This window comes from Vipera berus (assembly GCF_964194415.1).
Source record: "Vipera berus genome assembly, chromosome: 9".
NCBI lineage: Eukaryota > Metazoa > Chordata > Lepidosauria > Squamata > Viperidae > Vipera > Vipera berus.
Genome location: NC_138212.1, coordinates 11,494,853 through 11,521,086, shown reverse-complemented (window position 1 = coordinate 11,521,086; position 26,234 = coordinate 11,494,853). Strand labels below are relative to the sequence as shown.

Sequence of the window (26,234 nt, the reverse complement as noted above, 5' to 3'; positions counted from 1 at the left end):
TGACCTTGAGGAATGGGAGATTCTCTAGGCCATATGTAGGGGTGTGGGTCTATATACATATGTATATATAGTATGGTTAGGTGTGTGTCATGTATGTGTTGCATTTTGAGAGCGGGCAACTAAATTTCATTTTTGATGTGTGCCATTGTGCCCACAGTAAAAAAATGACAATAAAGGTTATCTTATCTTATCTTATCTTATCTTATCTTATCTTATCTTATCTTATCTTATCTTATCTTATCTTATCTTATCTTATCTTATCTTATCATCTTATCTTATCATGTGTTTCTCAACCTTGGCGACTCACTCACTCACCAACGGTGTTACCTAGTTAGGTAATGAAACATCTGCAAGCAAACATCCAGGAGTTCAGAGAGTGCCAAGGACTCCATTTTTCCCCCAACTGTGGAACTTTTCTTTCTTTGACCCAAACGTAAAACATTCTGTCTAAAAACCAGCTGCGCTAAATGTATAATTTAGTTACGCAATGAAGTTAGTCACTCAGAACACCAGTGCGATCTTGTGCAAACCTCGTAGGTGTCCATCATAATGCAGAATCCCTGGGCTTTCTGATGCGCATATTGTGTGTGTTAGTAAGTCGAGGGCAACCTATGTTCTAGCTGAATTCACACCCAAGGGGACTTTCAAAATAGGATTTTTCTGGTTTTTATTTAACCCCCCCTTCCTCTCTCTCTTTTTGTCCGCAATATCCCTTCTCTATGTTGGGCTCCGGAAACAGGCAGCTCATTACCTTATGCTGATCTTGAACTTGTCACCGAGAGAAAAACGAAAACCTGGGGAGAAGATGTGACCAATGGCAACCTGCAGGGAAAGAGAGGGGGGAAATTATTAACAAGTAACGAAATAATAAATTGGTTCTGAGAATTGGTTGGTGCCGTTCAGGGAACATTTTTGCCTTTGTTCGTTCTGCTTGCTCAGAGCTTTTTTTAATGTGCCTGCACTCGGCCCAAGGGGTGGCATTAATTATTGCTGAAGCTATGCCCTGCTTGTAATCGGTGGTTTTAATGGAACAATAGGTCAGCTCACAACAGGCTGGGCTGCACCAGTTAGCATGCCATACTTTAGTGTGTGCGTGTGTGTGTGTGTTTGTGCATGTGTTTGTGATGAACCACCGACCCAGAGAGACTTTGAGGCATAGCTGGAATAGAAAGAGTGCAGTAGAGCACCAAGCAACCCTAAAATCTCAGCCCAGAGGGGAAGATTTGCTTGTTTTGTGTGCGCGCATATTTATTTGTGTGCGTGTGTGCGTGTTTGTAGAGCATTTGCTGCATGAAATGGCACAGCTGGGCTGCTGGGTGTTGGCTGTTTATGGGAAGAGAGCTTGATGGATTGGTAACAACATCGCTGAATGATTGATTTGGAGGTTGAACTCCAAAATTTTCCCCCTTGGTCAATTTCTGAGGCAGCCCTTTCTCCCTCTCCCCCATGCACAAGTTCCTTTTAAAAAGGGTTTTTTAAATTTTTTTTTAAAAGAAACAATACTTTTTGGAGAGTGGATGATATTACTCTCCCCTCTTGTCTAATTTATTTTTCTCCGGGGTTCACCTGGAAGCAGAGCTGCCTCAGGCTCTTCACTTCTGTGTGGGGAATGTATAGGTCAGGGGTCTTCAAACTTGGCCCTTTTATGACTTGTGGACTTCAACTCCCAGAATTCCTCAGCCAGCGTGAATGGCTGAGGAATTCTGGGAGTTGAAGTCCACAAGTCATAAAAGGGCCAAGTTTGAAGACCCCTGGTATAGGTAGTCCTCGGCGTACAAGCGTTTATTTAGTGACCATTTGAAATTGCAACGGCACTGAAAAAGGTGACTTATTGCTATTTTTTCCACACTTAACAACCGTTGCAGCATCCCCAGGGTCCCGTGATCAAAATTCAGATGCTTGGCATCTGGCATGTATTTATGACGGTTGCAGCATCCTGGGGACATGTGACACCCCCCCTTTTGTGACTTTCTGACAAGCAAAGACAATGGGGAAGCCAGGTTCACTTAAATGAAGCAAACAACTATCATTTAACAATGAGCAAACAAAAGTCATGTGACAACTATCTTGTTTAGCAAAGGAAATTTTAGGCTCAGTGTGGTCATAAGTTGAGGGCTACTTTTGGAACATATCTATCTTAGCTTTCCTTCCTTCCTTCCTTCCTTCCTTCCTTCCTTCCTTCCTTCCTTCCTTCCTTCCTTCCTTCCTTCCTTCCTTCCTTCCTTTTTCCCTCCCTCCCTCCCCTTGGGAGTTGGCTAGTGGCAGCTTAAATATTTATTTGGAAGCAAGTCCACTTGCGCAGGAAAAGGACAAAAGGTGAATTGAAGTTTAAATGGTGAAGAGATGCTGGAAAGCTAAAGGGTTGGCATGGAGCAACCTCATCAATTGGCCTTCTGGGGAAAGTGTTTTATAAATGTCCATCGTGGCAACTATTTGGTCAGTGTTTCTACAAGTAGTGCACATTGACCCTTAATTGCATCTTTGCTCTGCTGTAACAAAGTTGGGGTGGTTGAGATCATTCAAAACTTATAGTCTTGATGTCTAATGGAAACTTATTTGTCTACATAAACATAGTTGTCTACATAAACTTCAAATTTTGTTTTTAGAGCTTGGCATTCTATACTCTCTTTCCTGAGGATAATCCACACTGAACCCAGCAGAGCTTTTGTTCTGTGCAAACATAAATGTAACAATAGAACTTATTGTTAGCCTGCATGCTTATTTAGGTACAAATCTCACTCAACATAATGGGACTTCCAAGTGGGTATGTAGGTTTATGTTGTTAATTTTAGTTTCCCTTAATATTTGGCATTCACGTCTAATGCATTTATATTATTTCATAGGCTTAGAGGCAGTTGATATTTGCATATGAGCCATAACTATGTTTATCTAAGATGCAGTTCTAATTTAATAGGATTATTCATATAGATTTGCTTGATGCTGCAGTTTGATAACAATTTCCTCCAACTATTGCAATGATGTTCTTTTGGGCTGGGTATCTGATGTTGACTGGGATTCAGGGTTGGATGGCCTGCCCAAACTGGTGTCCCTTCCCATCATTCATTGCTTTCTGGATCGCTAGGAGCTAACAAACAATTGACATCCAATGCTGCTCTGAATTGTGCAAACAAAGAAGTGTTAAGAAAGCAATGTCCCCCATAAGCTCAAGTGAAGCCACTTCAAAGAATTCCCTGTCTATTTGTCTAGGGCAGGGGTAGGCATAGCTGACTCAGGAATTCTGGAAGTTGAAGTCCATGAGTCATAAAAGAGCCAAGGTTGCCTATCCCTGGTCTAGGGGGTTCTCAGCCTTGAGTGGCAGTCTGTTCTCCACCAATCAGAAAACCCAACCCATATAACAAGGGAGGAGAGAGAGAGGGGAGGGATGAGAAGATGACCTTGAGAAGAACTAAGGGGTAGGCAACCTTGGCTCTTTTATGACTTGTGGACTTCAATACCCAGAATTCCTGAACCAGCCATGCTGACTCAGGATTTCTGGGAGTTGAAGTCCACAAGTCATAAAAGAGCCAAGGTTGCCTATCCCTGAACTAGGAGAACTTGAGAAAGGAGGAGAAAACTGAGCCAAAAGGAAGAGCAAGGAAGAGTATGAAAAGAAGGGATTGCATACAAATTGAGGAGAAAGCAGAGGAATCATTCTCTGATGGGGAAGCCATGATGACTGATAATTTATACTGTGGTGAATCTATGATTAGGTTTACACATACAGCCCTACAGAGGCTTGACACACCATTTTTCAACTGTGAACTGTGAGGAGTCTAAGTTCAACCAACCCACTAAATCATAAAGCTTGGTATCTATACCACAGTAGAACTACTTCATTCAACATGTTAACCCAAAACCAAATAAATCATATCATTTTTCTTTATACATTCTGTTTATGCAGTTTGGCCTAGTGGTTAAGGCATCAAGCTAGAAAGCGGGAGACTGTGAGTTCAAGTCCCACCTTAGCTATGAAAGCTGGCTGAGTGACTTTGGACCAATCTCAGACCAAGTTACCTCACTGGGTTGTTGTGGGGAACATAGGAGAAGGAAGGTGTGTTGGATATGTTTGCTGCCTTGAGTAGCGTAAAAATAATAAAGGTGAATAAATACAAATAAATATATAAATAGGAAGTCTTGGCATATTGGGTTAATCAGTCCTTTGTCACTAATACGGTGACTCCAATGAACAGGAAAAAAAAGTAGGGTATCTAGAGATATGCAGAGGACAGAGTGATTCATTGTGTGTTCTTACTTCGAAGGAAGTAAGGACACACAATGTTCTTCAACACTGTTGAATCAACATCCTTCAACAGAAGTTACTGTTCAGCGAGTGTGCTTAGGCAGACCATCTGAACACGGTTTGGATTTGCATGACATTTACAATCGATGACTGGAGATATTTTCTTCTCCTGTGCTTTTGATGGATGAGGGCTGTTCCGTCACAGTCCTGCTGTTCCTGCACGCTCCCGCCCCCCCCTCCCAATCGTTTTGCTGTGCTTACTGTTGTTTTGATTTCTAATGTCTTAACAATGTCTAGCGTGATGGACCTCCTGTAGGGAAAATGTGAATTTGCTTCCATAGCACTGATTTCTTTCCATTCTTTTAGGCAGCGATGCCTGGCGCCTTGAAAATGGTTGTTGAAACTGCTGAAGGAGGCAAAGCAGAGTAATAGTGGAGGGGTCCTTCATTTCTAAGTATTAGAAAGAGGGAGTAAACACTGCAACTCTTAGACACCAGCAGTGTTTGCCTGGGCCATTGCAAATGTGGATTTGTCTGGTGCTTACTATGAAACCGGCTTGCTTGGAGAGCTGGACGTAAATTTCTGCAGTGTTTTTAACTTAGCTGGTGCTCCAAAGATCTGTTGCATTTTTTTCCCCTGTCAATTTTCAATCTGAGTAGAAGAATATAGAATAGAATATTCTTTATTGGCCAAGTGGGATTGGACACATAAGAAATTTGTCTCCGGTGCAGAAGCTATCAGTGTACATACAAACAACAAAGTCTATATAATTATAAGATATCAATAGTAGAAGGTAAAAGGAAAGATGAGAAAGATACTAGTAATACAGTCATGGGTAAATATGCCTAGGCATAAAGACAGTACTGTGGGAATTAGTAGAGTACAAGGGAAAAACCTGCCCCGGTGTCTAGTTCTTTTGGCATGCAATGCCCTGTAGCGGCATCCCGAGGGCAGAAGTTATGTCCAGGATGTGAGCAGTTGGTACATATTTTCTCAGCCCTCTTTCTGACCCATGCAATATACAGGTCCTCTAGGGAAGGCAGGCTGATTGTAATTGATTTTTCTGCAGTCCTAATGATCCTTTGAAATCTGTACACCAGCTGTATGGTTGGTGATGGAAGAGAATCTGCTTTTAAATTTTGGTGAAAATCACAGGACTGGGTTGGGTGTTGTTGTTTTTCTGTTTGGGTAGTGATTTGATGGTCAAGGGATTTGTCTGAATGTTCCATATGTTCTCACGCAATATTCTCTCTGATTTTACACATTACCATTAAGTCTTAAAGAAGAATTGTATAAGGAAGAAAAGTAGGAAAACAGATTGTTTTTCACAGGGAAAAAACATCTGCAAAAATCACATTGCAAGGCAGATTTTGATGCAAAATTTTAATTTATTTTTATTTATGAATTAAATTTATATGCTGCCCATCTTCCTGTCATGTGACACTGGGCAGTTTATAACATGATAAAACATAATAAAACATTAAAATATTAAAACAATAAAAAAGAATGCATAGTTTAAAATTAGTTAAAAGAATGACTTAGGCCTAGATCTCTTTCAAGGTTGCCATCCCATAAAAAGAGCACACATCTTTTGAATTTCACAGTTCTGTTTTTCTCCCTTTCTGAAATCATGCCACCATGATTACATACCTGGATTAATTTATCCATTTTTTTTCTATCTATTTTTGAACAACATAACATTCAGTCTGATAAATGCAGTTGTATAAAAGCTGTTGCCTTTTTGTAGCTTTTTGTTGACTTTAATAGAGGCATTAATTATCCTGTCATATTTTTTTTCTTAATAATAATCCTCAAAGCTGCTGTAAACATTTTATTAATAGACCGATTCACTTTAATAGACCATTTCACTTGTGTTTTCTTCCACCCCTGACTTTTTTTTTTATTGCAAAACTGTGCATCATCAAGTTCTCCAGCAACTTTAAACTCAATCACAAAACAAAATAGAATCATGAAGGATCGCTAAGGTGGACATTGTTTGATTGGCAAAACACCAAAGAAAACAACCTTTTGTTATCTTCTCCATTTGTTGAGAAGGTCTTATGTTGAGAAGAAATTTTGAACAATAAACCCAACAACATCTTTTAGTGCTCATACTCTATTGTTAATTCTAGGATTGCTTTGAAAGTAAAGGACGCTGTGTGGAATGATTTTCTAATATTTTAAACCTTAATCTAAAACTCTTTCTTTTTCTTTTTTCTTTTTTACTAAGAATAAAAATCTTTTGATAGCCTGAATTTGAATGCCAGCCATTTCTCGACAGTTTTGATCCTTCAACAGAACAAACCCTTGGAAATGTTTGTTAAGTTTCCTAAACTACACTGAAAAATAATATTTCTGTATTAAGATCTTCGTGCTTACTTTGTTTTCACACACAAACCTTGTGAGTTTGGGATTTGCTTTAGCCAGATGGCAGGGAAATTTCCGTCTCACGAATGAAGTCCTCGACTTACGACCACAGTTGAGCCCAAAATTTCCATTGCTAAGCAAGACAGTGAAGTAAGTTTTGTCCCATTTTACAACCTATCTTGCCAGAGGTGTTAAGTGAATCACTGTGGTTGTTTTGTTAGTAACACAATTGTTAAGTGGATCTGGCTTCCCCATTGACTTTGCTTGTCAGAAGGTCGCAAAAGGGGAATCACATGACCCTGGGACATTGCAACCATCATAAATATGAATCAGTTGACAAACATCTGAATTTTGATCACATGACCCTGGAGAATGCTGCAAAGGTGATAAGTGTGAAAAATGGTCATAAGTCATTTTTTTCAGTGCCGTTGTAACCTTGTATGGACACCAAATGTTGTAAGTCAAGGACTACCTATATTCGTGTCCCAGGTTATTTTGCAGGATCCAATCTAGGTCAGTCATTGGGACAGGAGGTTTAGTCCAGTGGTGGGATTCAGCCGGTTTGCACCACTTCGGCAGAACCGGTAGCTAATTTTTTGTTGACCACACCCAGAATGGACTTCCGGAAGCGGCATCCACACAGAGAGCCGGTTGTTCCCCTATTTGAATCCCATTACTGGTTTAGTCTTCCGAGCTTTCAGACTCGTGTTGAATCCCATCCTCAGGGAACTTCTCTCTCACCAGAATGTGAGGTTTCCATCTGAATAAACTAAAATTCTCCCTTTATTTCTGGGGATTGTATGGCTTGTGAGTGCACCAGGAGGTCTTGCCGAGTTGCATTTCTCAATTTATTCACTCCTATTTTCCTGTCATAACTGTGAAAAATCACGGGCATACACAGGATTTCACGCTTAATGCTTTGTCCTCCAATCTTCTGAGAAGCGTAAAATGCAAGGAGAGACAAAAAAAGGGGTGGGGGTGGGGGTAAAGGGATTTGAGGACAAAGAAACATCTTAATTTACTTATTCCAGTTTCCATTGTTTCTCTATAGACCAACTTCCTCTGTTCTGTGAGTGGGTGGATTTAAAAGCTCAGAATTTTCATCCGGTGCCATGCTTTTTGCTAAAAGAATCCGAGGCCTTTGAAGTCTACTTTTCTGGACAGTGGCACAGATGAGGAAGGCTGTTTAAGATGAATGAAGGCACCTAGACGTGTCCCAGGATAATGTTGCAGGATCCAGTCGGGTCAGTCACGGGGACTCTTGCTAGAGCCCATCCTCAGAGACAAGGGTTAGAAAGGCAAGAGAGAATTTCCCTGAGGCTCAAGTCCAAAAGCTCAGAAAACAAATCCTCTGGTCCCCGTGACCAACTCAGATTGGAGCCTGCTATTTAAGATGTTTGTCCTAGCAAACTTTGGGTATGTTACAGGTTGTTGTTGTTAGTTGCGAAGTCGTGTCCAACCCATTGCGACCCCATGGACAACGTTCCTCCAGGCCTTCCTGTCCTCTACCATATTCTGGAGTCCATCTAGGCTCACTCCTACTGCTTCAGTGACTCCATCCAGCCACCTCATTCTCTGTCGTCCCCTTCTTCTATTGCCCTCAATCAAGAGCATTAGGCTCTTCTCCAGTGAGTCCTTCCTTCTCATTAGGTGGCCAAAGTATTTGAGTTTCAACTTCAGGATCTGGCCTTCTAAAGAGCAGTCAGGGTTGATCTCCTCTAGGACTGACCGGTTTGATCGCCTTGCAGTCCAAGGGACTCACAGGAGTCTTCTCCAGCACCAGAGTTCAAAGGCCTCAATTCTTTGGCGCTCAGCCTTTCTTATGGTCCAGCTTTCACTGCCATACATTGCAACTGGGAAGACAGGTAGTCCTCGATTTAACAACAGTTCATTTAGGGACTGTTCAATGGCACTGAGAAAAACCTATGGAGATTCTCAGTCATCCAGGTCATGGTTGTTCCAAAGGTGCTTTTTCAAGAGGCAACTGGACTTTTCTACTGAAGAAGCTTCTTGGATGAGGAGCGAAACGCCTTCAAAGAAAAACGAGGAAGTCCAGTTGCCTCTTGAAGAAGCACCTTTGGGACAGCACTTAAAAGAGCGACTTATGACCATTTCCCCACACTTACGACCACTTGCAGCATCCCCATAATCTCACGATCAAAATTTGGAGACTTGGTAACTGCCTCATATTTATGACGGTTGCAGTGTCCCGGAGTCATGTGATCACCTTTTGTGACCTTCTGACAGGCAAAGTTCATGGGGAAGGCTGATTCACTTAACAACCATGTTGCTAACTTAACAACTGCAGTGATTCACTTAACACCTGAGGCAACAAAAATTGTAAAACAGGGCAAAATTCGCTGAACAAATGTTTCACTTGGCAACAGACATTTTGAGCTCAGTTGTGGTCGTAAGTTGTGGACTATCGTCTGTATAAGCTCAACTGTCTTGCTTTAAAAAAGCGAAAAGAAAGTTTTGGTGTTATAATTTTTATCGGTGATGCAGTTGAATGATACTGTTAATTTCAAGATAAAAAGGAAACATGAATTAAACATATTGGTGGGGGCCGTTCTGGACTTTTTTTTTTTGATTCAGGGTTAATAACCAAGAGAAAGGATCTGTTTATCTGTCGGTTTTACATGCATTCTGAAACCATTGCAGTGGCTTTCTTAAAATTTGGCTCCAAATGTCAGGATTAGAACATTCCTTCATTTCATTTTGTTGAATCTTTGCTAGCTCGCTACTTAAGGTCAGTTCTTCTTTCGAACTTTTCATTGCCATTGGTGGCCATTTCCTATTAAAGATCACAACCATGAGACATTCTTTATCGTTTCTACTGGTGATTGATGGTCCATGAGGAAAACGGCAGGAGCTCCGGAATTTTTGAAGCCTTCCTGGAGCTTATGGAACTTTCACACCGTCTCTTCTTCTTCTTCTTCTTGCTTTGCTCTTCCTTTCATGGTTCTTGATAGGAAGCCTCATTTTGCATGCGTTTTACAACCTCCACCTGCCGTTTTATGTTGCGTTTAGAAAAAAAGGAAAGAGATTATTTCTTTTAAATCACTCCCATCTTTGAAACGGCAAAAGCTTGAAACCGGGGTACTTGCTGCTGTTTGTCATTGGTCTTGCGTACATTTCAGGAGAAATGCATTGATGTTTTTGGCTGCCACTGTTAATTCCTTGTTCTCCTGTCTTACTTGGATAAAATCACAGATATATACAAGATCCAAGTAGGTTGGACAGCGCCTGTTAATTCGGGTCCTAATTTTCGACCTACTTTGATGTCCTTGCTTTACAGGCAGATCTCTATGAATTGACTTATGCATACTTTTTGACCTTTTGACATGACAGGTAGTCCTTGACTTATGACCACAGTACCCATTGCTAAGCAAGATGGGATTGTCATGGTTGCTAAGTGAATTTGGCTTCCCACATTGGCTTTGCTTCTTGGAAACTTGGCTGGGAAGGTTGCCAAAACGTGACCCTAAGACAACCAATGAAAATATATGCTGGTTCCAAGTGCCCAATTTTTGATCAGGTGGGGAATGCTATAATGGTCGTGTGAGGACAGGTTGTAAATAACTATTTCCTGTCCTGTTGTAACTTTGAATACTTGGTAAACGAATGGTTGTAAGTCAAGGACTACTCTACTTGGATCCCTGTGTAAAGAATTTCTCTAGGAGCATGGTGCTTGGTGTACACAAGTCACTTCATTAGCTCTGTTCATGGGCTCTCCGTATCAAGATTACTCAGAGCTCTTCTCTGTTCTCTAAGTAAAATATTCTAGGTTCAGAATTATTATAGCCTTTCTAAAAAATTCCAAGCACCAGTTAAATGTAAGAGAGCTCTGGGGACACAGTGGTTAGAGAATGTAGTATAGATCAGGGGTCTCCAACCTTGGCAACTTTAAGACTTGTGGACTTCAACTCCTAGAATTCCTCAGCCAGCTTGTTTAAGTCCACAAGTCTTAAAGTTGCCAAGGTTGGGGACCTCTGGATAGGTAATCCTTGAGTTATGATCAGAATTGAGCCCACACTCCATGTTGCTAAGTAAAACATTTGTTAAGTGAATTTTGCCCCATTTTATGACTTCTCTTGCTGCAGTTGTTAAGTGAATCATTGCAGTTATTAAGTTAGTAACATGGACATTAAGTGAATCTGGCTTCCCCATTGACTTTGATTGTCAGAAGGTCGCAGAAGGGGATCACACGACCCCAGGATCATGCAACCGTCATCAATATGAGCCAGTGGCCAAGTGCCTGATCATGTGACCATGGAGGATGCTACGCAATGGTTGTCCATGTGAAAAACGGCCATAAAGTCACTTTTCTCTGATTTCATTGTAACTTTGAATGGTCACTAAATGAATGTTGTAAGTCGAGGATGACCTGTATTCGCAGGCTAACTCTGCCCACAATCTGGAGTTCAGTTCTGGCAGGCTCAAGGTTGACTCAGCCTTCCATCCTTCTGAGGTCTGTATAATGAGGACTCAGATTGTTGGGGGCAAAAGGCTGACTCTGTAAATTGCTTAGAGAGTGCTGTAAAGCACTGTGAAGCGGCATATAAGTCTAAGTGGTATTGCTGTTGCTATTGCTACTGTAAATCCCTCCTCAAATTACGGTGAGCTTCACAAATCTGAAACTCATGACTAGCTTTGGTGAAAATCTGACTTGAAGCAGGACAGGCAGTTTCGTTCAGGGATAATGGATAATCATACTCTTTTTTTCTCATGGAGAAAAAAAACCAAGAGTCTGCCGAGGAAAATAGTAAGGAAGGAGTAAAGATGTTCCACGAGGGATGGATTCTCCTTTTGATTTTCACTCTATAGTTAGCTTGCTTCTTCTATCTATCCGTTCAGCTTCTCAACTGCCCTGTGATTGCAGTTCTTTTGACAGCTTTTTAAGAAAGTGGCGTGCAAACCTCTTTATACCCCTTCACTGTAATCAATGAAACCTTTTTGTAGAGGAAAATTGAAACACTATACTTAGAGGTCCAGTGGTGAATGAGGAAGCTTAGCTTCTCATATCTGACAAACAAATGTAAGATATATCTCTATATCTAGAGCAGAGGTCCCCAACCTTTTGGGCACCAGAGACCGGTTATGTGGTTTTTTCCGTGGACTGGAGGGGGCATGGTTTTGTGTGTTGCCTGCATCCCGCGGATGGGGCTTTGCTTGTTTGTGTGGACCAGTTGCTGGCAGGCCACAGCCCAGTAGCAGTCCACAGACCGGGGGTTGGGGACCCCTGATCTAGAGGATGATGCAATGCAGTGCCTCATTCCCAATTGTATAATATCTGCAATATCTACATACAGGTCATCCTCGACTTGCAACAGTTCATTTGCTGACCATTCAAAGTTACAATACTGTTTTTCCTGCTTACGACAGTTGCAGCATCCCCATGGTCACATGATCAAAATTCATGATGGGGTCTTTTAATCACCTTTTGCGCCTTTGTGACAAAGTCAATGGGGAAACCAGATTCATTTAAGAACCACATTGCTAACTTAACAGCTGCAGTGATTCACTTAACAACTTTGGCAAAACCTACTTAACAATGATCTCGCTTAGCAGCAGAAACTGGGGGCTCCATTGTGGTCGTAAGTTGAGGACTGCCTGTATTCTTTTCTTCCTCACGGTTGGTTCTGCCGAGGGAGGTAAGAGGAGATATTTTGTGAGCGTTCAATACTTCTCATCCATTTTTACTGGCAAAAGTTTCCTGCACCTTCCTTTTTAGAATTCTTCAGTGTTAAATGCTTCAGTGTTAAATGCAAACCCTGATAATATTTCCCCATGATTGGATTCCTATCTAGGATGAATTACTTATGGCATTTGTTTTCCACTCTGGAAGAACTTAATTATAAATTAATGCAGCTTGGGAACTGGCAGGATGGTTTCTCTGTCAAGTCTCAAATATATCTTCTTAGGATATTTGGGTCCAACTTACTTTACCGTTCATTTTTCAAGTTTATTGTTTTTAGGCCAACCTTTAGCCATGGTTGGTGAGAGGCATGAGCAAAATAGTAAACTATCAGTAGAAAATATTTAAATACATTTAGTCAAACAAAATAGTAGCTTTCAAAAGCCCATTGTGCAGTCTTAGCAAATTAATAAAATTGTCCTATTATTGACTCTACTTTTGAAGCACCTAGTTAATAAGAACAGTATTAATCTGATTCTAAGTAATAGTAATCTAAATAATTAAAATCAGAAGAAATAATCTAGTAACAGCTTTGAAAAGGATATATTGTATGGCGACCCAAAGGATTTGCCTCCCCTCCACCCCATCCAATAGATAGTAGAAAAATCTAGAGAACTTCTAGAAGGCAAATAAGATCTGCCAAAATATTCTACAATACCTTACATTGAAATAAAAGACTTTATGTATTTAGCAGGTATTGCCAACTGCTAAATTTCTTTCAAATGCTGCAAACCCATTATTATAATAGCCTCAAAGGTGACTATCCAGCCATAAGTATCTTAGGAAAGTGAGTGTGTATTTTTTCAGATTAGTTTATTCTGCTGCTAAAGGTAATTCCATCAGGAAATTCTCCTAATATTTAGTGAAATTCTTCACATGTTTTGAAATTTTACAACTTCCTGATTGTTGAATCACTGTTCAGTGTGAATCAATAACTTGGAGATTGTAGATGGACTCTCTGAATATCTTTTGGGAAGATTATCAAAAACTTACAATCCCCCTTGCTAAATGCAATGGTTCTTTGAAAGTGTGAAAAAGAAATTTCAGCTGCAGAAATATCTATAATTTATACGCGCTTTGGAGAAATATCTATAATTTACATACGCTTTGTCATTTTCCTGTACTCTGTTAGGATGCATTTTCTGTACATTTCTCAGGGTTAAGATGCTGTTCTTCACCTTGACATGTCTCTGAATTTCTTTCATAGCTGGCTGCACATTTGAAGAAGACGGGGATCTAAATCAGTGTGAATATAGCCAAGGTGCTGAAGATGACTTTGAGTGGGAGCTGATCCGAAGCTACCTTCTTCCCCATCTGACATCTGACCTTCCTCATGGTAAGCCTGAGTCTTAATTTAGGGCAGTTTAAACTGATGACGAAGAAGGCACAGTGTAACACTTATGTTACAAAGGGAGCTTAAACATGCTATGTCAGGAACAGTAAGTGTAACGGTATAAGAGGAGCCCTGGTGGCGCACGGGTTAAAATGAAATATTGCAGGCTAATTCTGCCCACAGCCTGGAGTTCGATCCTGATGGGGCTCAAGGTTGACTCAGCCTTCATCTTTCTGAGGTTGGCCCACTCAGATTGTTGGGGGCAATATGCTGGCATTGTAAACTGCTCAGAAAGTATATACATCTAAGGCAGGGGTAGGCAACCTCGGCTCTTTTATGACTCATGGACTTCAACTCCCAGAATTCCTGAGTCAGCTTGGCTGGCTCAGGAATTCTGGGAGTTGAAGTCCATGAGTCATAAAAGAGCCGAGGTTGCCTACCCCTGGTCTAAGGGCTATTGCTATTGCTGTGTGGGAATGATCTTCGGAGACAAGGCAACAAGACACGATCAAGGGAACAGTCAAATAAAAGGTAAGCTAGCCATAAGCAGGAATGTGGATGGGGCAAGAGGCTCAGAACTGACCCTTTCTAGTTTCTGTGTGATAGAGGGGAAGAGAAGAGAGACTTGCAGACTTGCAAGATTCTCTTAATCTAACCTTACAATAAAGTAGAATTAACTCATCTGGTCATGTTTCCTGATGGTGTACTTTGTAAGGCTGACAGTCAGAATGTACCATGGGTCAGCAACTGTGCTTGTTTTGCATGCATTGTTGTTCCCAGAGGCACACTTGGTAGTTTCCTTGATGGCATTTCCTGAAATGTGCAATTCTCTGTGGGAAGGTATATTTTATTTGAGTTTATTTGAATTTCATTGACAGTGGAGGACATTTCTTTTTGACATTTCTCTTGGTTTTTGTTTATTTTGTCTATTTATGTATGACCAGTTCTGGCTTTTGTGATTATTTGCTATTTTTTTTCTTACATTTTTCCAAAAAAAGTGTTGGCTACTGTTCTTTTAATATTCGGCCTTAATATTATTCTTTTTATTGGAAAAGTGAAGTCAGATATGCACCAGAAAGTGGCAATACATGGCTGATTTTGCTGGGCTCAGAAACTAAGCATGATTGTGGGTCAAGCATGATTCATATTTTGATAAGAAACCATAAAAGATGCTAGCCTAGGCTAGATTGGAAAGTCAGAATACATCCAAGAAGAAGATAGTTGCAACCATTTTTGAAGAACCATTGTGGTGTAGAGATTAAGGTGTTCAACTAAGACGGCTTTGAGCCAATCACTGTATCACAGCACAACCTATTTTACATGGCTGTTATTGATAAAAGCTGAAGATCAGAGTGCTATGTTGACCACCTTACACAGAATGAAAGATGGCATGAACAAACAAACATTGTCAAGAAAACCTCCATGAAGTCACCAGGAGCTTGGTTCAAAGGAGACTTCAAACTAATAGGGGATATTAAGTCTTCAGATAAGTGCTTTTAATGTAGGCAGAATCTGTCTGCAAGTAACTTTTTCGGATTTTAGCTTTCCTGCCTAAATATTTTTATGGAAGCTGGGAACCATTATTCAACCTTGACTGAGATTTGATGGGAGCTGTTCCATTTTCCATTTGTAAATTGGAAATTCGGTGTAATGAAAGGCAGAATTAAGAGACCTGAATTGTACTTACAGTAGAAGTTGGCAAGGACTTTCACAGCTTATGAAGTGAGAAAAATTGTAAGCCAGCTGATGGCCCTGCTTTAGTTTTGCTCCAGTTATCCATGCTGTAATAACTGACTATTTAGACTGCTGCAATGCATTTATATGGGATTGGTGCCAAAGGGAATCTGTAAACTTCATTTAATTCAGAGTGGGATATGTGAATACCTCCTGCCAGTACTTTACCGTGAAGGGCCCTGAAAAATCAAACACAGTTGTTGCTGTCTTCACACATAACATTAAACCAGCATATTTTAGTTATGTCTTTGATGCATAAACCATACTGTACTGGTTTACACATCGGAAAGCTGCCACCAATTTAATTTGCATTGCACATGGTTCCATTTTATTTTTCACCCAGGAGAGTATGTAAACCCAGCTGCCTAACTGTGGGCCATGTCACACAGGACTTGCCAGAGAAACATGATTAAGTGAACAGAGAATATAGCCTTGGATCTTTTAGATCCATTTATGAATTGGGACCAGGGTATCTGAAGGAATAGTCCCCGTGCACATTTTTGTTACAGCCTGAGATTGTCTCCAGTAATCTTTTTCTCTGAACTCCAGCTGGTAAACAGGATCTTTGAAGTGATGTCAGGTCCCCAAACCCTTGTTGTTTTCCTTGCATATATATTCTTGTGCTCTTGTTTTGGGGCCTGCCATTCTGCTGGGGGGAGGGGGGATGTTTGCTTTTGCTTGGGATAGCTTTCATTTTTTACTTTTCTTCTCCCGCCTCTGACCCCTTGAGAAAGGAATGTGTCTCCCTTATCAGGGAGATGGTTACAGAGAAACAAAACTGGAGAAGACCTTGAGATACACACCAACTGTGCCAGTTACACACACATGGTGCCACCTGTGGATTGGCTGGATTTCAGATGGACATTATAACTCTGGTTTTAGGAGGAATATTGCTGGTTTAACTATACCATTTAAGAGGGATTTCCCCCAGATCTCGCCTTGACTTCCCTACTGTCACTGACCCCTAATAAAAGTTTCCTTTTGAGACAATGCCTGTTTCAAGAGTTCTGCTTTCTTGGGTGGTTAGCTGAGATGGGTCTTTACAAGAACCTTGACTTACAATTGGCCGCTTAGTGACCATCTGAAGTTACATTGCAACCCTACCCCAGGTTAACTGAAGAATTGGTTCTGACATTTCAATGGCCAGGCCATTGATCACGTGATTGCATTTTGGGCTCTCGACAACCAGGCCTGCATTTTGCAGCGTCTTGCGATGGCTATGAGGACTGTGATTTACAATATTTTTGCTGAAAACTGGCATTTACTTTCAGTTTTGGGCAAACCTCCCCTCCCTATTTTACGTGACTACATGTCTATGGAGATTCTCAGCCATGCAGGTCATAGTTGTCCCAAAGTTTTTTTTTTTTTCCACGAGGCAACTGGACTTTCTTGGATGTGAAGCAAAATGTCTTCACAAGAAAAACAAGAAAGTCCAGGTTCTTCGTGAAAAAGCATCTTTGGGATATTTTACATTGTTGTTACAAATGCAAGATTGGAGTGCTACCTCGGCCACCTTAGCTAGAATGAAAGATGGCATAACAAACAAACTGTCAATGCTGCTAACAGCGGATGTTCTTGCTTGACAACATAGGGAGATGTAGCCTTTATGTTACTTTTAGAGCTAGAATTAGTGGACGCTGGGGGGGGAGTAGGGAGAATGTATCTCAAGACTGTTTGTAATAAGAGAAGAGAAGAATTGCTGGGTTGAAGAAGGGAGGGAAGGTTTGCATTTTAAACTAATTGGAGAATGTGATTTATGACTGTTAATTTAGGGGGGGGGATTGTGCTTTGATACCATGTGTTTAAGGGAGGAGAATTCAGATCTTGGCTTCGACCATGTATCTGCCGAAGCTATGCTACTTGATTAAAAGATTCTTTAAGGTAAACAATGCCTTGAAGTTCTCGGAAGTATTGCATTTGTCTGTCGGAACCGTGACACAAACATTGTCAAGAAAACCTCCGTGAAGTCTGACTCAAAGGAGACTTTAAACTAATATTAAGCGTTCAGATAAGTGCTGTTCATTTAACAACTGCAGGTCATAAAATCAGATTGGTCACATGATTGCCACCATGACTTACAAGCTTCCTTAGGACTACCTCTATGCCTTTTTATTCTTGCCACTTCCATGGAATAATCATACCTGATTGAATAAATAAATAAAAATATCCAGTTCTTATTTTGGGGTAGCCATATCATTTGTATCCTTCTGTAGCAGGGAGGTGAAACCTGTTCTCCCCATATGTTGCTGAGCTACAGGTCCCAGCATCCCCCAGCAGTGTCCCCCCCATACAGGAAGGGCCATGGGAGACCACACTGGAATTCAGGGACCCTTGTGCTTTTAAATTAGGAGAGTGATGAACTGCTTCCTGCATTCTTAGTGAGATGCATTATACAGTATTTTTGCTTAGAAGAAACAAATCTTTTTGCATGAGTCTGATATACCCATATACTTTTTGACAAGCATCTGGAGCAATTTGCTGCCGAATAAAAGTTTTGCAAATGATGTAAAGATAGAGGCAACTGAGGATGAATACTGATGAGGACTTGGCAGGCATACACAGCACAATGCAGACTGCTTGGTAAGCTCAGCTTGTTCCAACAATACATGCATTTAAGAAAGCCAAACACTTAAGGTCATGTATCTAAGAATGACAATATAGGTAATTTCCTGTGGATTATATTTTAAAAAGTCAAGCCACTCTGGAAAGGATTTAATGGCCACTGGCCTTTGGCCTTTGCAAACTTTTTATTTCCATTCCACTAGGCAATTATTCTTCCCAGCTTGCAATTAGTTTCTTTCCATACAAGAATACGTTCTTCCACCCTGGTGGAGCTGTGGCAGAAGAATAACCTTTGTTGTCTTTTCTGTTAGGAAGTTGGGGAGTTGCTAATATTGAATTTGATTATTTGTTCATCTGACCCAAATAATTGGCAACTCAAGGTCTGCAGGCTGCATATAGCCTTTGGCTCCCATTGTGTGCTTCTTAAAATGTTCCACCATCACCCTGCTGAAAAAAAAATACAATTTTGATTTCTTCGAAACAGTTATACACATCCATCTATCTTTAAAAACCCCAATCTCCTCAAAAGCATCTCTCTCTTTTCACTTAACAACAACAACAACAACAACAACAATAATCCATTGATATTGGAAAATCAATTGCAAAAGGCAGCCTTACTTGGAACAGCTTACATCCTGCTAATGATAACACCATCAGACAACATTTGCCTATCCCAGGCTCTTAGGAAAGACTTGATTTGTGGACAAAAATGCCAAAATCTGGTCTAAACATCTGGCTGACTGCATGTCAAACCAGAATTAAAGGCCAAATTTTCAAGCTGGTCCACTGAGGAAGAGTAATAGCAGCGGAAGTAGTGGTTTCATTTCCTTTTTTTTAAATAATTAAGCACAGTACAGGTAAATAATAATAATAAACCTTTATTGTCAAAGTACAACATGTGTACATTGAGATTAGCTGAGCCTCCCCCCCGTGCTCTCTCCCCCCAACACACAGTGACAACAAACCCTCCATCCCACCACACCATGTGAACCAACTACACCACACACCGGCCTCCCAAGTCAATTCTGCATAAGATTATGTCCCATTTAAAAGCCTAACAGCCCACGGATAAAAGCTATTTTTCAGCCTGTTGGTACGGCTGGCTATATTCCTATATCTCCTACCGGATGGTAGGAGAGTAAAGAGATACCGTCCAGGGTGTGAGTCATCCCTGAGAATCTTCCTCACTCTTCCAAGGCAACGAGCCCTGGCGATGTCATCCAGTGGTGTCAGGGAACAGCCCACAATGTCTTGTGCTGTGCTCACTACCCTCTGTAATACTTTCCTGTCCGCGGCTGTCAGACCAGTATACCAAACCACAATACAGTGCGAGAGGACGCTCTCTATAAAGGTAAAAGGTAAAGGTTCCCCCGCACATGCGTGCTAGTCGTTTCCGACTCTAGGGGCCGGTGCTCATCTCCGTTTCAAAGCCGAAGAGCCAGCGCTTGTCCGAGGACGTCTTCGTGGTCATGTGGCCGGCATGACTGGACGCCAAAGGCGCACGGAACGCTGTTACCTTCCCACCGTAGTGGTCCCTATTTTTCTACTTGCATTTTTACATGCTTTCGAACTGCTAGGTTGGCAGAAGCTGGGACGAGTAGCAGGCGCTCACTCTGCTACACGGCACTCGGGATTCGACCCGCCAAACTGCCGACCTTCTGATCGACAAGCTCAGCGTCTTAACCCACTGAGCCACCGCGTCCCTTTACGCTCTCTATAGTAGACTGGTAAAAGAGGGTCATTAGCTGTTGTTCTACCCTGTTCTTCCGCAAGACCCTAAGAAAGTGAAGCCTCTGTTGGGCCTTTCTAGCCACCTGGGTTGTGTTAACTTTCCAGGTCAGATCTTCACAGAGGTAGACTCCCAGAAATTTAAAGGAGGAAACTCTCTCTACACAGTTCTCCCCGATGTAAAGTGGGGCAGGTTCCTCCTTTTTTCTCCGGAAGTCTAACACTATCTCTTTCGTCTTGCCGATGTTTAGGTGCAAGTTGTTGTTACTACACCATATGGATAGTTTTTGTACCTCCGCCCTATATGCTGTCTCATCCCCACCTGTAATAAGACCCACCACAGTTGTATCATCTGCGAACTTGATTATCGTAGTGGATGGGTTAGATGATACACAATCATAAGTGTATAAAGAGTACAGGTAGGGGCTAAGCACACAGCCCTGTGGCGTGCCGGTGCAAATCAAAATGATGTACAATATAAACCAATACAACAACAAAACAATATAATAATCAGGGCAAGAATTTCTTAGTACAACATCATGATCAATAAAAACAATTCCTAATAGCAGAATAGCTTTAATAGGACTTTTGGCAGGACTGTAAAAGCAGACATCTGTAGGTGATCTTACAATAATTACTGGATGAATTCTAGGCATTGGAGAAACAGAATGTCATATGTTTACAAACCCCTGGAACATCTGCAACTTTTCCTTAAGAATGTGGGATAGCTTTTTTAGAAAAGAATCCAAAGGCTTGTAGATTCATAGGATAGTATCTTCAGCTGTCCTGCTCCAAAGCTTTTTGAGACTTATAGTGCAATAAACTCCTAAACTGTGATTGGAAATGGATCGGTAGCCAGCAGTAATACAGTATGTCAAAAGCTTTGAAGAAGTTTAACTAAACAGAGATATCTTGGAATGACAAAATAGTCTATTTCTAGACTGTGCCAATTTGGCAGGTACTTCCAAGTTTCAGATGATGGTGTGATAAAAAAAATCCTTGAAAATGCATATTTTGATAAGTTTTTAAAAATGTCTGTGGTTCTTTTTTTTTAAAAAAAAGGGAAAACAGAAGGTTTATGTCTGCAGCATTGTAGATTAATTGGTTTATGTACTGGAGCAAAACAGCAAACCTACGCAGTATGTAAGAAAGGCATAAAAGGAAGTTATTGAAAATTCCCTCTTTTTGCCTAAATGATTATATCCTTTTTTAATAGTACATGCCAATAATTTTGATAAAGCTTTAGCATTACCAATTGTCATTATTAATGGGACAACACTATCTACCTCTATACGTATGTTTACAACAACAATAAATCTCTTGCAGGAACTTTGTGATCCCTGTTACAATAAATTATAAGATCAGGCCATTTCTCTGGACAGATTATTGATTTTTTTTTCTATGCACACATGTCACCATTTTGTGCTATTAAATAACAAGATCAAAGATCTTGGCTCTCTAAATATGCATTTCTAAGCATATTTGGTCTTGGAAAAAAAGCACTACCAAATGAGTCTTGATGTGTATTTTTAGTTGGTCTGCCCCAAAGCTTGGAATAGCGATGAAGATTTCCTTTAATGTGCTCTGTGAAATAAAGTGGTTGTTGCATCAATGCTGGGTTGTATCAAATGGGCTGCTTTGCTGACTTTTCATAAGTTCTGCAAGAGGACTTGCATACATGCAGAAGAAAATTGTATCAGAGTAAAACCACCTGCTGTGATGCTTTTAATTGGAGACAGACTATCTCTCTTTTTTGAAATGAAGTGTGGCCTCAATCAGATGCCCCAGTGACTGGAGTGAAGGAGTCTCCAGAACTGAAGCAATACCTTCTCACAGAACTAATTTTAAGCCAAGATATGCATCAGTGCATTTGGGAAGGTCAAAAGTTGGTAGATAAACACAGTTCCAATCTATATATTAATCTAGGAGCTGCTGTACACATGGCACCTTGGAATTTTGAAGGGTCATATTTCTTGAGTATCACTGAATTTACCAGCTTAGCTAAAGCAAGGTTTAATTCCTTGGAATGAGCAGGAGTTGAACAACATAATCACTATTTTCAATCCTACATTTGCCCTTCCCTTCCCTTCCCTTCCCTTCCCTTCCCTTCCCTTCCCTTCCCTTCCCTTCCCTTCCCTTCCCTTCCCTTCCCTTCCCTTAACAACAACAACAACAACGATGTTGGAAGGGACCCATGGAGGTCATCTAGTCTAACCCCCTGCTTGGGCAGGAAACCCTATACCATTTCAGTCCTGTCTCTTCTTAAAAACTTCCAGTGTTGGAGTATTCACAGCTTCTGGAGGAAGGTTGTTCTGCTGATTACTTTTTCATTAATGCTTCATTATTTTTATAAACAAGTCAAGGCTGCTAACATATCTAATACTCCTTCCTTGGTCTATTTCCCCCCACAATAACAACCCTTTTAGGTTGTGGGTTAGGTTGAGAGAGAGTGATTGACACAAAATCACCCAGCCAGTTTTCACGCCTAAGACAGGACTGGAACTTCCAGTCTCCTGGTTTCTAACCTGGCGTCTTAGCCACTGCACCAAACTGACCTCTGTTCTTACCTTGAAGGCTCCATAAGCAAATGCACCGAAAAAAGCTCCTAAAGCACTTTTGAAAGTAGCTCCACCTAAATATATCTGAAGGTATAAAAATCAGAGATCAGCAGTAAGGGTCTAAATGCCATAATGGCGCTACGGAGTGCACCGTTATGTGGATTCGACACTTGCATAATATTGTGGGAATGAATCTGGAAAGCAGAGAGGAACAGTACTAAATAACCGAAGGTATAATTTCTGGCAGAGAGCCTGCAGTCTGTGTGGGATGAATAGTTCCTCTATAAATCCCAGGGTCTTATAATTTCGCCATTATCTCTGTGAGATAAGACATCTGACCCTAGGAAGGAAACCAAGGACAACTCAGAATGAAAAATTGCATCTAAAGTGATATACCTTTATCCCTGCAGAAAGCTTATAGCCTACAGTATCTTCCAACAGGAGAGGGTTTAGGCCGCTGTAATCATGTCACTTCTAGACATTTTAGCTAGCTTCTTAGCGTAGCTGATGAGATACGATACATTCCTTGTCCTAAAAATAACTCAAGGTTCTACCTAATGGTAACAGTTCGGTAGTGTTGCAAAATACTTACGTGTGCGTTGTGGAATTTTAAATATTATTGCAATTAGCTATAGGTGTAGCCCTCTGGGCCAGCTGGGAATAATTGAACGCCATTTAAATTAGCCCTCTCGGTTGGAATTGTTTTTTGAGACATCACCCTCGGCTATTATAAGCCAAACCTTTTTATTGTGGATTAGCTAAAGATAGAATCATACATCCCGTCCTAGCTGCTTATTTATTATTTACTGCATTTATGTCATATCTTTTTTTTTTGAGAATTCAAGATAGGGTCATAAGAATCTCCTTGAATGTTCTCTCCACAACAGACCTGCTAATTTTTTTAGGATGACAACATGGCATTTGTTTTGCTATTTGTAAAACACACCATACCTCAGCCTTTATGATCAAAGCTAGCCCTTGATTTAGGACCACAACTGAGCCCCAAATTTCTGTTGCTAAGTGCATTTTGCCCCATTTTACAACCATTTTTGCCATAATTGTTAAGTGGGTCACCATGTTAAGTTACATAGTTGTTTTTGGCTTCCCCATGGACTTTGCTTGTCAGGAGGTCGCAAAAGGTGAACACCTGACCCCGGGACACAGCAACCATCACAAATGCATGCCAGTTGCCAAGCCTCCGAATTTTGATCATGTGACCATGGGGATGCTGCAACAGTCGTTAAGGGTGAAAAAACTGGTCATCAGGACACTTTTTTCAGTGCTGCTGTAACTTTGAACAATCACTAAGCAAACTGTTGCAAGTCGAGGACTACCTGTATTTACTATGTTTTTTTTAAAATTTGCTAGGTCAGAATTTGGTTTTGCTCTAGATCAGTGATCATGATAAAGTTTATTGTCCCAGGTAGTCCTTGAACTTACAAGCATTTGTTTAGTGACCATTCAAAGTTTCAAACAACGGCACTGTAAAATGTGACGTAAGGCTGGTCCATGCACTTAACAGCCACTGCAGCACCCCCATGGTCAGATGATCAAAATTTGGGCACTTGGCAACCAGCATGTATTTATGGTGGTTGTAGCACCACCAGGTGATCACCATTTGTGATCTTTGCAGCTAAATTCCAACAAGCAAAGTGAGTGGGGGAAGCCTGATTTGCTTAACAACTGTGTAATTCAGTTAACTTCAGTGATTCACTTAATAACCGTGGTAGAAAAGGTCATAAAATTGGGCACGGCTCACTTAGTAACAGAGATTCTGCTTCCAATTGTTGTTGTAAGTTGAGACTACCTGTACTACTCCTACTTCTGCTATTAGACTGACAAAGAATGACTGGTTGAAAATCACCTATTGGGCTCTGGATTTGAGTAGAACTTAATAACTACAGGTAGCCCTTTGAGCAAGCCTTAACTACAGGTAGTCCTCGACTTACAACAGTTCACTTAGTGACCATTTGAAGTTACAATGCCACTGAAAAAAGTGACTTACGACTGTTTTTCACACTTATGACTGTTGCAGCATCCCCATGGTCACGTGATTTACATCCGGATGCTTGACAACTGACTCATACTTATGACGGTTGCAGCGTCACAGAGTCATGTGATCCCCCCTTTTGGGACCTTCTGAGAAGCAAAGTCAATGGGGAAGCCAGATTCACTTGACATCCTGTGTTACTAATTTAACAATTGCAGTGATTCACTTAACAAATGTTGCAAGAAAAGTTGTAAAATGGGACAAAACTCACTTAACATAAATTTTGGGTTAAACCAGGGGTAGGCAACCTTGGCTCTTTTATGACTCGTGGACTTCAACTCCCAGAATTCCTGAGCCATCCATGCTGAGGAGAAATGGAGAGGTTTCCAAGCTGAGCCATGCTGGCTCAGGAATTCTGGGAGTTGAAGTCCACGAGTCATAAAAGAGCCAAGGTTGCCTACCCCTGGGCTAAACTGTGGTGATAAGTTGAGGGCTACCTTTATTATTATTATTATTCCCTGGCTTTCTTTCATGTTTAAGCTCAGTGAACAATTTGTTTAGGAAATAGAAGAGAATTTATCAGGATTGAACTGTTGGGTTCTAGGAGTTCTCTGAGTTTGGTTATTTTCCTGCAGGCATTTCGTTACTCAGCCAGATAAGGTCATCATGTGTCACGGTCTGTGGGGATGACCTTAGGAGACTGGAGGAGGAAGTGTAGGCTGGACAACCATCCTGCAAAAAATATCTCAGTCCACAAAAGGAAGGGAGGGCATGGGAAGCACTTCAGGGAGGAACCTCCCCTAGTTTTTCAGAAGCTAAAAGGAGAGGAGGAGAGAAATAATTGCAGACTTGCAAAGATTCTTTTAATGTAATCTTGCAATAAAAATATATTCATTGTTGTGCTGGTCTGTCCCTGAAGGGCTAACATCAAGGTTATTGCAAGAAAACAATCAAGCTCAGAGGGCCTCAAGAACCCAACAATTTGATTAGTAACTTAATACTTCGTTTGTTTTTTAAAAAATTGCTGCCTGCATCCATCAACATCGCACCTGTAGCAAATAAGACATGCATTTATTTTCAACATCCCTCACATCAGAATTATGCTTGACGTATAATACATTCAAACTTCACAAGCTGGAGACATTTGCATTCTGCACTTGGAAGGGATAAGTGCTGAACGCAAGAATGAAATATCGTTATGATCAAAAAAGCAGCAAGGAATAACCAATTTTTTTTCAGCATAAGTGCTAACTGATTGAAAATATGGATAGAAATCCTGGTTTCCTCCAGGTGTTTATAGATTTTAATACTCATCTGTCAAAGCCATATTGTGGGAGTTGTAATCCACGAATCCAGAACAGGGATGTCCAACCTTGGTACTTTAAGACCTGTGCTGTCTGGGGAATTCTGGGAGTTGAAGTCCACAAAGTTGCCAAGGTTGGATACCCCTGATCTAGAAATTTGCCTCCCCTTTTTAGATTAATAAATTAAGGCTTCTTCCATTCTAGCCTAGTTCTCTGGTTCAGAAGTTTTGTCCTATTCTGTTTGTTTGTTTTGTTCCTCCACCTTTGTCCCACAATTAATTCTCCCAAAAACCTGATCTGATATTTTTTTTTTCAATTTGGCTAATTGTGAAAGGCCCACAAGACTATACAAAAAATAATTCATTGTCAGGAACAGAGAATGGTCTACCAAATATTAACATATAACTTATAGATGTTTACCTGGATCCCAAATAAATATAAAATTAAATTTATTGCCATTTATCAAGATGAAGGAGACATGTTTAATCGCACATTATGTTATAAACCTGAGGTCTAAGGTTAAATCAAAAATCTGTATGATCTCTCCAAAGCAGCTATATATTGGAGCATCTTTCCAGATATTGGAAAGATCATGTTTCTTCAGGCTATTCATTGATTCACTGCAGGAATAATGAGATTTGTCTGTAAGTGGTGATCTTTTCACTTTGATTCTGCAATCTTTTGTGCTCAACTTCTGGCTCTGATTCCTGGCTTATGGTC

At 40.7% G+C, this 26,234-nt stretch overlaps 1 protein-coding gene across 1 annotated transcript in view; it reads left to right on the top strand.

Moving 5' to 3' along the window:
• Window positions 1-26,234, top strand: part of PTPRU (protein tyrosine phosphatase receptor type U) — a 354,100-nt gene that overhangs the window by 124,034 nt on the left and 203,832 nt on the right. The window contains exon 2 of the mRNA XM_081335471.1: window positions 13,513-13,641. Coding sequence (XP_081191597.1) covers window positions 13,513-13,641 — 129 coding nt within the window. The remainder of the gene's footprint in view (window positions 1-13,512; window positions 13,642-26,234) is intronic.